This window comes from Odontomachus brunneus, unplaced genomic scaffold (assembly GCF_010583005.1).
Source record: "Odontomachus brunneus isolate Ranch 3 - 2012 unplaced genomic scaffold, Obru_v1 Obru_scaffold_117, whole genome shotgun sequence".
Lineage (NCBI taxonomy): Eukaryota > Metazoa > Arthropoda > Insecta > Hymenoptera > Formicidae > Odontomachus > Odontomachus brunneus.
This window is the reverse complement of record NW_022639567.1, coordinates 286055-301497: the sequence shown is the minus strand read 5'-3', so window position 1 is coordinate 301497 and position 15443 is coordinate 286055. Positions and strand designations below refer to the sequence as shown.

Sequence of the window (15443 nt, the reverse complement as noted above, 5' to 3'; positions counted from 1 at the left end):
ACTAAAATAATCGGATGTTTCGCCGCTTCTCCTCAAAATAGACCCACTGGAGTGCTCCGCGAGGCACAAACACTTCGAAGTAGGCGAATCATTCGAGCGTGGGTGGCGGGGATCTGAGTAAATCTTTCCTCCCTTTTCGTTTCTTCTCTTTCTGCTTTTATTTCTTCTTCTTCTTCTTCTTTAACGTACATTACGCCAGAGAAACGGAACGGCGCGTTCCCCATCGCGGAGAAAAAGATACGGATACACACGCGGCGTTCTGCGCTCTTTATCTGCGAGCGCGCTAAACTCCACTCGTATCTTCTGCCAAGAACTACTTAGTTTTCCCCTACACGTGGAATCGTGAACACTCGGTTACACCTCGGAAAATGTATTATGATGCACCAACAAACGCAATATACACATAAACCGGTATAAAAGCTTTAACATGTGATGTAACTAAATTGTTAGGATTCTCTAGTCATATATGTTGAGTTGGGCATAATAATTTCGGATTTTTTATAAGCAAAATGAAATTATATTTTTGTGCCGTTATAATTTGACAAAACATGGGATGGCAGAAGATCAAAACGACATATATTTCAGAAAATTAGAACGATATAAAAATATGATCAGAAAATTATAACAATATAAAAATAAGATTATTTTATTTCACACAAAGAGATCCGAAATTATTTATTATACAACCCAATGCATTATTGATTTATTATTTCCTGATCATTTTCCACAAAAATAAGAAACTATATATGGAAATAGTCATCTGTCACTGTAATAACCTTATGTTAATATTCAAAAACATGGAGAAAACTATTGTTGCTACATACACATTCTCTATGCTTAGAGAGAAAGTATATGTGATTTTAAGTTTTACAGATATTACATTGAATTCTGAGAATTTAATAATTCTCAGTCACAATTTTTGTAATAATGTTCAATTAATATTGACTAGTATGTATGTGTTGTGTTATCCATATAGTTAACTCATAAATTCGTGCGAATTTTTGTCTAGTTAGCATTTACATATTGATATTAGGGGCATGGTTCCATACATAGATAGCCATCTATTGGCTATCTATGTATATACTGAGAAAAAATATTTAAAAATTAACAAATATTTATTAGGTGGGTACCATTAACATATTTATTTAAACCAAAATCCTCTTCATTTAAATCAAGTATTGTTTACTTAAACAATTTAAACAATATTTCTTTTAAATGAAAAGGATTTTGATTTAAGTAAATATGTTAATGGTACCAACCTAATAAGTATTTGTTAATTTTTAGACGTTTTTTCTCAGGGCTTTAATAGCTGATATTTCAGAGCATATTTTGTGATGTAAGTGATAGCGTTTGGGAAAATAGTTGTCTTTGTTGTGACTTGAAAATGGAGGGCAATAATGAGTTTTTCCAGTGCGTTATACTTTTCTATTTCCGGATACTTTGAAGAAGGTGCCCCATTTCTTGTTATTCAGTCTGCCAAGAAGCAGCTCGACCAAATGACTCACATAATCACTTTGTCGACACAATGTTATTTCGTAAACAAAGAAGAGAGACCCAATTCTTCAGTGTATTAGCTGTCAGATCTCTTGAGAAACTATGAATTTCGGGCATGCGTTTTCCTTCTAAAAATCAAAATCTCTACATTTAGAAATCGGGACAATTTCTCGAGAGGTCACAATACCGAAATATAAATGCCGAGATAATATCCCGAGAAACAATTATCCCAAAATATACAATTGTTCCGAGGAAGAATTATTATGCTGAAAACAAAATGCATTAATATCTACCTATTTGGGTATATAAGTAAGTGCAGTATTCAAATGAATAGATTACAATACTAATGAACGCAGCTGTACAAGACACTGTTGTTAATAATCAATTAAAAATTAAAAAAATTGTTTTAATTAAAATACTTTGATTGAAATAATAAATTAATAATAAAAATTACTAATGAAAATTAATTAATCGTCATGTATATAATCACGAATAATTTAGTAGACTGATAAAATTATTTATTAATTAGTGTATAATCAATCATATTAAAGTCTGATTAATAATTAATTTTTCATTAATCGACGAAAAACTATTTATGATTTTATATGCGACAATTAGTTAATTTTGATTATTAATTTGCTGATTACATTTTAATAAAGAAATTTTAACTTTTATTAATGCTCAACGCTGCAACGAGACAATTTCAACATTTTTGTAAATTTGTTTTTCGGAAGATCTCGTTATTCGAATTTCGGTATTGTGACTTTTCAGAAAATAATCCTACTTTCAAAATTTCTTAGTTATGCTAGGTTGATAAATAGTTTGTATACTTTTTATGCATATAGTAACAGTTTCAAATTGTCGAAACTGGAAGCTACTGCTGATATGTATGCGCTGTAATCGGTTATAAATATATAAAAATTACTTATCAAAATAATGTTCTCTTAAAAAGAAAACTTTATTGACAGAATATTGACATTTCTCTGCAAAATTTACGTCGTATTGGTTCTACAGAATTACAGATGCTTTTACGCAATAAAAGTATGTACAAAAATAAAAAGCATTGCTCAATATGTAACGAAAACGAAAAAACAATTTTAAATGTAAAATCTCAAGCTATCAGTTAGCGCAATATTTGCCTAATCTAGAAATAACTTGTACATATCGAAAGTATGCATGCTCCAAACAGAATAATTTTAAACATCATTGCCGTATCTGAATTTAGAAGTTTAAGAATATCTAAAAAGCCTGCAGAAAGATTTTTACACATTTGCGTGGTTAGGTCTCCTGCTGAATATAATAAAACAAAGAAATACATATTTACGTAAGTTCTGTACGTATAAAAAATACAAAAAGGATAGCATGGTCGATTCAGCATCTCCTTAAGAGAATGTCGAAACAGGTAACGAACTCGAAAAATGCCGATGACATAGAGACGATTGTCACTAGTATATCCTTTTTCTATTTGTTGCACACATAAATCTTATATAAATTGTATTGCTTTGTTTGATCATGCTAACAGAAAACATAAGGAAGACCAGGGCTATATAGTTAGGAGCTTAACAAACTATTAAAATTGAAAATCTTTACTGTGACGAGCTCGGTCAGTGATTATATTATTCATTTCTTTTAATTGTATTACACATTTTATTATTATTAGTTATATAGTAATATTTATTGTTCTCAATTATATAAATATCAATTATATTAATATCAATTATATATTTAATTACACTTTTATTATTGAATAAGTCAATTGATAATAATTTTGAATTTTGATAGTTCGGTGAGCTTTCAACTTTATTGTGCCTAAACCGCTTGTAACGTTTTGTAACCCACTGTACATATTTTTGGGACGATACGTGTCCATCTGAATGTTCCTCTCTGTCTCGCGAATTCGGAGCTTTTCTTCTCAGTTTGTCTTTGTGTAAACTTTCCGACGTCTTCAGACTGTCAACCCGCGGCGCTTGCGCCTGTGCCAAATTGGGAATAACTTCCATGAGAGATACGTTTGTATGATTGACTCTCGTGACTTCGATATTCGCAATTTTCGATGGATTCTTCCAACAAACACGTCCCTCAAAGCGAAAACCGGACGGGGAGTAATCCGTATCGTCAATGGACTCGTCGTTGACCGAGATCCAAGCGGAAGCCCTTGGCAATCTGCCGCTTGCTGCTTGATTAATTAAGGTCGCATGTTATGCGAATGCGATGAGACATGTATAATTTTGATGTGACTCGATCCTCAATCCTTCAACGATACGTGTATCGTGGTTGCCGCTTTCTGTTATCGGCGACAGTATATTCAGAGCTAAACGTGGAACGATGCACAGGGTGTCCCAAATCACCACTCTCAAACTTCATAAAAGTCCAGGTGAACATAAAAGTCCCACACCGTTTTGTGATATCCTCCTAATAAATCTCGAGATATTAATTAAAGAAGATTAGTGAATGATCACGCGCGATATGGTAGATAAGCTATAGTGGCGTCGTCTACTATTGTATACTTACACGGAGAAAAATAATTTGCTGGCCCAGCAAATTTTCTGCTGGTCTAGCAAAATCTTTTCGTTATTATATGGACAGAAAAAAGATTTGCTGAGAGTACTAATCACTATTTGTTGGATATAATTTGCTGAATCTATAAATTATTTTGCTGTAAAAACCACGATGGATTTATATAAGCAATTGCAGTTTTGCTCCGATAGCAAATATACATTATTTTGCATTGATAGCAAATTAACGTGATTCTTAGGACAAATACGTTTAACAAATTTTTTCTATCCTGGCAACGAAACTACTCCTGCTCTGATAACGAGTAATTTGTAAAATTAGCTACAACTAAATTTTTTTGTTGTCACTACGAATATGCAGTAGCAACGGCGATTTTGCTAAAAGAGCAAAATTATTTTTCTCCGTGTATGCATTAAGTCAAACTGAACAAAAAAGTTCTCTACTATTTTGCGAATGACATAGATTTTTAGATATTAATTAAAGAAAATTTGTGCATTATCGCGCACAATCACACATGTAACAATTCTCTTTCATCAATAATTAAAAATCTACGTGATTATTTGCAAAATCATAAAGGGTTTTTTTTTCAATTTAATCTAATGTACAAACACACAACAGCGCACATTGCCACTATAACTCATCTATTATATTGTACATGATCATTCACTAATCTTCTTTAATTAATATCTCGAGATTTATTACGAATAGCAAAATGGAACTTTTATGTAAATACTACCGGGGCCATAAATAAACTGGGACTGTAAATAAACGGGACTTTTATGTTCATCTCAATTCGTTCTACACTTTCAAAGTTTGCACGGAGAAAAATAATTTTACTCTTTTACAAAAATCGTTGTTGCTACTGCATATTCGTAGTGACATCAAAAAAATTTAGTTGACGTAACTAATTTTACAAATTATTCGTTATAAGAGCAGAAGTAGTTTCATTACCAGGATAGAAAAAATTTATTTAGTATATTTGTCTTAAGAATCACGTTAATTTGATGCAAAATAAAATGTATTTTTAGTAAATTTATTTGTTATCGGTGCAAAACTGCAGCTGCTTATATAAATCCATCATGGTTCTTATAGGAAAATAATTTGTAGATTCAGCAAATAGTGATTAGTACTCTTAGCAAATCTTTTTGCTGTCCATATAGTAACAAAAAGATTTTGTTAGACCAGCAGAAAATTTGCTGGGCCAGCAAATTGTTTTTCTCCATGTGAGAATAGTGATCTGAGACACCCTGTATATTCGCTCGATATACACCCGCAACGAAGAATGCCTTAATTTCTAAAGGAATTTTCGATTTCATCTTCAAACTGAATGCATTTTTTTGAGGTCTAGTCTAGACTTGGATTTAGGTCTAGATTTTTCACAGCGCCCATGTTGCCTGAACCGTAAATTCCTGACCTCATCATCTTTTCAACTTTTAAACCTTCATGTTGTTAGCTTCGTGAGAGATGTTTACCAAATGTAGTTATAGTGAAAACTTGTAGTTAGGATGGGAACTTCAAGCGTGAGCGCACATCTGGCTGTCAAATATATACGTCAATAAAGAAAAACTATTTGCAGCTTTCATCTCTTCGTAGAAGATACACAATTCGCGTGTAAGACGGATCTCGTGCTCGCAGGTATTTTGATTCCAGTCCAAATTCGTTCTCGTGAGCGTAACACGTTTTATTCAGCGTAATATACGAGGTTAAGTCGTAATTCGTGAGCCAAGATAAGTACTGCTCATTGTTGCAATTAATATAAACTTGCACGATTGTGTCCGACAAAACTTTCAGTGGAGACACTTGGCATTTTATCCAATCTTTCGCGCGTTTAATAACTCTCTCTGCTTCTGTTTTTACATTGTTCGTCAATATAGATACACAATCATTTGCTATAACTACGTTGGCTGTTATACTCTGTGATAGAAAATTGTGCTGTAGATTTTCAGATTATATTTACGCGAATTGTTTATGTATTTTCCACGGGAAACACGTATTATACACGGTTGTTTTACACATAAACAATGTAAATTATGTACAAAATATACATATTATATTCAAATTATATTCAAATATATAAAAAAACAATTATATTATGAGACAATTATCATATCTGTTTTTAGTATTAATTATTAATGTAATGTTTAACCCTTATTGTGCACACTTCAGTAGAATCACATAATGGGCACAGTGGGGTCTTTCGCGACCCCAGCTACAAAAATGTTTACTGCAATAAAATTATTCGCTTTTTTTATTTGAAACAAATTCCAGGATATATTTAAAACATCTTTTTATATGACGGAATAATTTTTCTTAACGAAATTTGATTTTAAATGAAGAAAACAAATTGGAAAGCCCAAAAACGCGAAAAATAATTTGATTTGCTCCAAAAATCATAACTGACACAATATGATATGCCTTGATATTTCAGGTACAATTTTAAGAAACTACTTTCAAGACATATCTCTTTAAGAAAAAAATTAGTACAATAGCAGGATTTTCAAAAAAGGTATTTATTTTGAATATCGAAATTAGGATTTTTCTGAAAAGAAGCAAATAGTTTTTCTAAAATATATAGATTTATTTTATTATATTATATTTTATTTTTTATTTTATTTTATAGATTTATTTTATTTATTTATTTTTTCTAGAGTCTTTTTGACCCCAGAGTGCACAATAAGGATTAAAAGAGAGATATAACAAATCATGTATGACATTTTAATTTCTTTATATAGTAGACTCCCGAGAAAAAAGTTCATATATAGATTTTGCCCATATATGATCATATATGATCATATATATAATTATATATATATCCACACTGAGAAAAAATGCTATTGTAAAGATACAATTGAAGTAAATTTATTATGTTGCTTATGTTTTAATGCTTATGTTTATGGTAACCCATGATGTTGACATTTAATTGAATCAAATTAAACCTTTTCTCTTTTTTTTCATGTAGTTTTTCTTTTTTCATTCAGCACTATTTGTTTTATATATACAATTATATATGACATGTACAATATTATATATATATGATTATATATGATTATATATGATTATATATGATTATATATAAGATTACATATATAAACAAAAAAATTCATATATAATTATATATAGACATATATAATTATATATAGACATATATATGTTGTAATGCTTATGTTTATGGTAACCCATGATGTTGACGTTTAATTGAATCAAATTAAATCTTTTCTCCTTTTTTTCATGCAATTTTTCTTTTTTCATTCAGCACTATTTGTTTTATATATAATTATATAACATGTACAATATTATATATATTTATATATAAGATTACATATATAAACAAAAAAATTCATATATAATTATATATAGACATATATATTTTTATATGATTATATATGAACCTTTTCTCCAAGGTAGTATTTACATCAATATATTTCTTTGAACGACATCCATAGATTATTCATTGTCTACATAGATGACATCTCATATATATTTTACGTTATCTACATATAGATGTAGAGTTTTATAATTTACGTAATGCTCGCATAGAAAACAGTTTCATAAATTACGTACTGAATTATCGATCGAGCGCACGCTCATTACCGTCATTTTCTCCGCCGTTAAATCTAAATCTGCGCCGGAGAAGTTTTTGCGACGCATACTTCTTGAACAATAAGGTGTTATGTAAATTCCATTGTTTTTCAATTGGGTACAAACCGATCGACACCGGATACGCACATCCCCTCTGAACTGTAAGTCGCAACTTACGCAATGCTCAATCGCCCGTCGATATACGGAAAAAAAATATTGTTGTATCAATAGTATTAGTCAATAGAGTAATATTTGCAGGAAATCTTCATTCAATAGCGATATTATTGAAACTAACACTTCAGTTATTAAACCAACGGAATAACAACGTATTATAGTTCCAATAATATTGCTATTGAATCAAGAAGTCTACTTATTAATTTTTCATATGGCTGCTCACCATATTGTTACATTTTTCCGTGTACACGGAGTATGTTAGTAAAAATTACGTTAAAATTATATTTCTTCTTACAATATTTTTGGACTACTGTTTTTCGGAAAAGTGGACTAAACTGAAATCGTAATATTGGATAAGTTAATATATGGATAAGTTAATAATTTGATAAATTAATATAATATAATAAATATGATATTTTTTAAACTAAAATATAAAGCTAAAACTTAAAGCTAATGATTTATCAAATTAACTTAGTTAAGTTAAAAGGTATTATTTTTTATTCTCTTTATTCTACAATGTAAATAGCACGCAATAATTTTAATACTAATAAATTATTTTAACTTGTAAAAAAAGTTAACAAGTTAAAATTAACACGTTTTATATGTAACAACAAATTTAAGTTTAAAATTAACTCATTTAAAAATAGTTAAGTTAAAAATTATTAACTTTTTAATTTATTAACTTCTAACTGATTAACTAATTATTACCCAACTCTGTGTGTAAATTATTATAAAAATAATAAACTTAACAATCTACCGAATATGCGATATAAAAAACATTCAAGTAATTACATATTGTACAGTAATTAAATATTGTAACAAAAAGTCAAAGTGTGACATTTTTAAATAAACATATCGGCCATAATTTCTATAAGGTTAAAGATTACAAAAATTTTTTTGCAATATTTTCTCCATGTGCGACTTAGCGATCCACCAAGAAGTGCGCTGTCTAATTCTCGTGTTTAATATGCGGTATTAAGTGCAAAACTTTATTTCATACTGTGGTTCTTTCTTCGCAATTTGCTCGCCTAACGCGAATAGTAGTTGTCGCGAAGTATTGATAAGATTAATAAATGGTAGAACGACTGCTGTCACGCTCGAGCGGAATGTAATTGTATGATTAATCGACAGAAATAAATCCAGAATTTTTATTCAACGTAAATCAATCGAGAGTTAATTAGATAATGCGCGCGTCAATACGCTCGACAGGAGATGGCGTGTCAATACGAAAAATACACGTCGCCATGAAATAGCAGAATGTGCAATTTTATATATTGCAATAAATGGCAACGTCACACGAAGATGAATGATGTTGAAACGCAGAAATGGTTTATTCCCCTATTTTATCACGCGGCCAATACAAGAGAGCATCGTTACTCCCGTATTCGGACAGCAACATTTATTTCATGTTGTAACGAGCAATATCGTTTCATCTACATCCTATCAATGACACGAGAGAATTTTTAATCTATACATCACGCGTTCAGCGGTTCTCAAAGTGTTTTCTTTTTTGTCTTCTTAAACAAAACGCATTGCCAAGTGTTATTTGCCTCTCTTTTATCGAATATTTAGAACGCTATTCACTTACGAGAGTCGTTTGTTACGATTGTTCTTTTTTTATAAAAACGCTTAATTTATTAAAATTATTGAAAAAATAATTTTGCAATAACATTAGCAAGATAAAATTCATATATATCATAATACGTAATGATTTTTAATTTTAAAAGTTATTAAAAATTTAAAAAGTGATAAAATAAAAGTAAAAATGTACTCGCTATTATATCTGATAAATGATCAATTTCATTTAATTTGAATTGCAAATGCACAGATGTCATGTTTCAAAATGAATAATAAATATAGAAATAAATTATGAGATTATATTACATTACATTATATTATATTATATTATGAGATTATATCAAATCTGGCGATAACTTATCATGTATGAGATGTATTGCCATGTTTCCACTCATTTATTATTATTTTCATTAATATACTTTAATGTTTATCTTATTATTATATTTTTTTTAAACTTCTGTTTTATACACAAATATGTCAAATTAGAAGAAATTTGCCATATTATAGAGGTTATACATATGCTTATGCAATGTAATCTTACAATCAAATGTCTCGAAAAAATGATTCGAAACGAATTTTACAGTAAAAATTATTGAAATTTCTGTTACACATTGTTAGCTCGTAATTAACTTTTGTATCATGTACATATTATAGATTTATCTTATATTTAGTCGAGAGGGCCAGAATCTTCCTGAAATCTCCCCTTTTGTTCTAACAATCAATAATTTATTGTAAATTAACCTGAATAGAAATAGGCGAAGAAATAGATTAATTGTAAGTCTCGTTAATGAATTGTATGTCTCGTTAATTTACGACAAATTGACTGTTAGAGCAAAAGGGAAGCACGGAATATCTTACAAATTTGTTTAATCGATTGCAAGTGTTACTTTATGAATATATATTTTTATTTCAACGTATTTCGCAAGAATTTTTAGCATGCATTTTCTCGCTTCTGACGTCATTAAAAAAAGATAAACAATGCGAGGGGACAGAAGTCTTAAATTGCTCTTCAATTAATAGGGTACAAAGACTAGAAGATAAGAAGAATAAAAATATGTTCTTTCGCGGCGAGCGTTTGAAATCAATTCGTCAACAGTGCGATCGCATTTCACTATTTCACTTTGTTGCGCAAAACATTTGGTTATCAACGTGACCTGCGGAACACCGTACTCGGAGTAGCTGCTCCGCGACGCGTACTCTACTTCGACGAAGCTCCGCCAGATAGCGCCTCGTTCTCCGTTCTCCGTCTTTGAACAAAAAAATCATCGAGCCTTTGTTCCGCAATGCAATTCGATTCTCTAGGCGAGATCTCTACTCGCGAGATAATTCATGAATCATCGCGCGAACGAAACGAAACGAACGAACAAAAGCTCCTGGAGGCACTCGAATAATTCAAATAATCCTCGATAAAAAAGTTCTGCCTTCCGAATAACACGATGTGTGCGCGCCGATAACGCGTTTTATCGTCATCCGTCCGGATCGTAAGATGGAACATCGTGATCGTGTTTTATCTGCGACCAATTGGCACAGGGTACACTTATCGGCCGATAATAGCATGCATCGCGACCGCGGTAGAGTTAAGATAGAAAAAAAACAATTTCCAAAGAAAGTACTCGGCGAGAGGCGGCGGTTCAGTTGCCCGGGGCAAACACGATCGTGCCTGTCGTGCTGTCCAGATGGAAGAGATTATTTCGGAGAAATCCTCCACTCCGAGGTTCGACCGCAATTCTTTCTCTTTCTATGCGTCTCCGCAGAGAAGGAGAGTGCTCAAACCACGATTAAATCACGGTCAAATTTAGCCCAATATAAACATCAACTAACAATAACCTTATATCGATGTTACAATCTTCTATTCAGCAATGAAAGTGCAACAGAACGCACGCATATGACACACAGTCACATATCTGAGTGAGAAATTATAACATCGATATAATGTCATTGCTGATTAATGTTTACTGGGAATCTCGACGTCGGAGGAAACTGCCGCTGCGACACGGAGAGAAGGACGTTGCCGTTCAATGAATGGAGTCTCATCTTGGTTTCGGAACGCTGCGCGTTCTCTACTTCTTCTTACCTTCTTTTCCAATTTTTCGCTATGTGGTCCTGCGTCTCATTTTTCTTTCTTTGCTCCGTGCCTCTCGTACCTTTGACTAACCCTCACGTCACAATGACGTCGCCTTTTACCGCCCTCCTGCAGCCGGCCTCGACAACATCCGCGCGCGTCTGTCTCCTTTCGTCCTGCCTCGTGTCGTTCGCTCGCTCTCGCTCTCGCTTTCGCCTACGGCAAGGCAACGTGGCGTCGCGGTTATAAAAGCCGCCGCACACGGCGCGGCGCGCATCAGTCGTTCAGTTACCGTGTGCGTTAGTAGAGTCTCAACGAAGGGAGCGATTTCACAACACTTGTACACACACACGCGCGCACGACACAAACGAAGCGTTGAACTGATCGTGAGAAGAGAAACGCGGAGAACAGAGCGGAAGCAGAGCGAGAGGGTGGTGCAGCAGGCGCGACGACGATCTCCGCGCGTCTTCGAGATCGCGGTCGCATGGCATTCGGCTCATCAGGACGGCGGTGGCCTCGTACGTGCGTCGTCACGGCGGTATGAGATAGCACGACGAGCGCGAGCTGGTCGACGAAGTGGCGGCGAGGACGACGACGACGACGTCCTGATTCCAAGCGTCCGCGCTCAGTCCTCAGTGTAGGCTAGCCGGTCGCTCGGCGGTCGTTGTCTCTACATCGACATCGCGACATAACGCAACATAACAGAGAGATTCTCCTCCGGACGAGTGCGCGACACGCGGCCGAATGTCCACGTTGACGACAGGACCGATGTATCGGAAACTCCTTCTCTCCGCTTGCGCGTAATCTAGGCAGCGACACATGTCTTCGAGCACGTCGTCGTGATAACATCGTCTTCCACGAGGTGTGCGCACTGTACTAGTCCCGACAAGCAGGATCCGCTGTCGTTGTAACGCTGAAGACAACGAGGTTATCTACAGCTAAGAGCGAACTCTCCGTCTCTCTTTCTTTCTCAGACTGACGGGCCATCTCCGTCGACGAAAGGCGATCGTCACCAGATTCCTCGCCATTAACAGCGGCGGTCGCGTGTTAGCCGTTGTGAATCGCGTGTGATAGACGCGATTTTGACAGGAGGCTCGGTGCAGCACGCGACAACAAACATGGCGGCCGCGGTAGCGGACGCGTGCATCGACTGCAACTGTACGGACGTGCTCGACACCCTGCACGACGTTTACGAGGGGCTGGACACGACGTGGCCGTGGCACGATCTCGATCTCTTCGTTTATCGGCCATGGGTGTTCTCGTTGTTGGGCAGCACCATGGTCGGCCTCACGGGTATCTTCCCCTTGTGGCTCGTCCCCATACAAGACGGCGTTGATCTGAAAACCGGCGGTAAGTCGTGTCTCACTCTTTATTTGCCTTGATCTCGCCCGCTACGGTCACGTTGTGTCAATTAATCATATGGCATGAATGAATTGTCGCCGAATCAAGAGTGAATAGAGCCGGTAAGAGCCAACGTGAGATATCAGTTGCAGACACCAAAGCAATTATTCAAGACAAACGCTCAGATTTGCTGATACTTTGCTCTTATCGGCTTGCTTGATTTTTCTTGACTGTATTAGATCGATGGCAAAAGTTTATCGCGCTTGTCATGTAAAATACACTGAGAGAAAAAATATTTAAGAAATTGTAAGTATTTCTTATTTATGTGTGTGTGTCTGTGTGTGTGTGTGTGTACATATATATGTATATATATGTATACATAGGTGTGTGTGTGTATTCATATATATATATATATATATATATATATATATATATATATATTTCTTTACTTACATTTAAATTGTTTTATTTAATTAGAGCAAACAATTGCTTTCATGAAAAGCTAAGATTTCCTTAAGGTTTTAAGAAAATGTATATTTTTTTATATGAAAAATATTCTATATTAGCATAAATAAATATGTTATTAGTAACCACCAAATAATTATTTATTATTTTATATTTTTTCTTTCAAAGTAAAAAATTAAATCATCTCCAGTTCCGAGGGATTAATAATTTTTTTAAGTAAAATAAACATCGGCTTGGTATGTTTTTATATCGTTTAATAAAAACATGTCAAATAAAATAAATATGTTTACTAAATAAGATAAAAAATATGAAATTATCCAATTTGGAGGATTAATTATCTTTTAATTACTTAATACGCCCTCTTAAATAAAAGATGTATACACGAATAAAATAAATAACGATTTGGTATCTTATAACGATATTTTGTTATTCTTTTAATATCTAAATATTCTACGAGAATTTAATAAAATAAGAAATTTTTTGCATCAATATTAGATATGCACGAAAGAGTATAAAGTATCGATATTTTGTATCGATACGAATCGGTATTCATGATCGGATCTTATATTTAATAGCGAGATTGAACCTGGGTTAATCGACTCTGGGTTATTAAATCCAAGTTCATTGATCGAATATTTTCGTATAAATTTTGTGATTGGCTAGTGAAAACTTATGACGTCATTAATCGACTCCGAATTGATTGACTCAAGTCTAGTCGAACATGCTGTAAGATCGTCCAGATATTCCCTAGCCAATGAAATGATCCGTACATCATAAAGATAAACTTAAGACGGTCTCAAATATAAGGTTATAAATAGTATCGATACACTAATATATTGATATATTAAAAATTTATCGATATTAGTGAATATCGTTATATCTTGACACGAGTCCTTAAGTTGTTTGTTCGCGTTGTTTGCACTTTTCACACTTAATATCCGTTGTACACGAGCTTCATTTTAGAAAGAACTCTCATTGGATTCCGCTCATCGCGTCTGATATGCAACGGACATTAGGTGTAAAAGTGTCAAAAGTGTAAGCAACGCGAACAAATCTTGTTCTAGCGTATTCGAGTGAATCTGGGTTAGTCGACTCGGGATGAATCTGATTGGTGTATACTCTTAGGCCAGTATTCATAGTCTTGTATTTAAGATCGTTTTAAGTTTATTTTTAGATACCCTGTAGTCAGTGAAATCAACTGTACGTTGGAAGATGAACTTCGGACAATTCTAAATATAAGATCTGAGTAGAATTCCATTTGATGCTGCCAATGTTCCGAAGCGTCGTATAGACTAATCATAGTCATCCATTATACGCTTCAAAACTTTTGTAGCTTCGAGTGGATCGTATTCTATAAATACCGCCCTTAGATTCAGCTAAAATTAAAATAATGTACTAATCAAATTCATAAATTTTTAACAGTTGCAAAACAACTTTTTCTGAACGCAGTCAAATTGTGCTTTGGTTCGTATCGAATTAATTGATATTTAGATTTTTTAATCAATACGCTAAGATAATGAAATTCAAAGTATTGATACAAAATATCGAATATCAAATGATCAATGTCGATATTTCAAAATTGATTCAGATCGGAACGTCGATATGTATATGAGAGCTTGACTGCGTTTCGTAACACGCATATGCACGTATTTATCTACAGTTCCTGTTACGTATATTGTAGATAAATACGCGCATATGCGTGTACGGAACGCAGTCCTTGACAATTCAAGGCTTCTGAATACTCGCTGCAGCCATATTGGATTGTGATGTCAAAAGCGAGAAACGATACTGAAAATTCTTGCATGTCGTTCCCAAACAAAAAGATATTTGTATGAACGATTTGAGATATCTTGAGCACAGTTGTAAAATGCTCCGAAACTATCCTTTTCTCTTAATAGTCAATAAATAGTCGTAAAATGAACGTTGCAAACTCATGAAGAAAAGTAGACTAAAGAGAAAGGTTGCTTGTCACCTTAATTTTACGACTTGCGAGGGAAAAGGATAGTTTTATAGAGGTTTTATAGGGGTATTTTGCAAGTATGCTTGCAAATCAGTAGTGTCCTTTCATACAAATATCTTTTTATTTGGAAATGACACGCAAAAATTTTGAGCGTTCCTTCGCTTCTGACATCATCATCAAAAGTTTCACGGTAAATATTCTAAAGTCTTAATTGTCCGTTGCCGAATTTAATCTATGAAAATTTGCGTAGATAAGTTGAAATAAAGTTTTCTGTTA

The 15443-nt window shown here is 33.5% G+C and overlaps 1 protein-coding gene across 1 annotated transcript in view; it reads left to right on the top strand.

The window, feature by feature from the left end:
* The first annotated feature begins 11676 nt into the window (after positions 1-11676).
* Positions 11677-15443, top strand: part of LOC116849476 (zinc transporter ZIP13 homolog) — a 51160-nt gene continuing 47393 nt past the window's right edge. Inside the window, exon 1 of the mRNA XM_032826654.1 lies at positions 11677-12751. Within this exon, the coding sequence (XP_032682545.1) occupies positions 12520-12751 (232 nt within the window). The 5' untranslated portion in view covers positions 11677-12519. The remainder of the gene's footprint in view (positions 12752-15443) is intronic.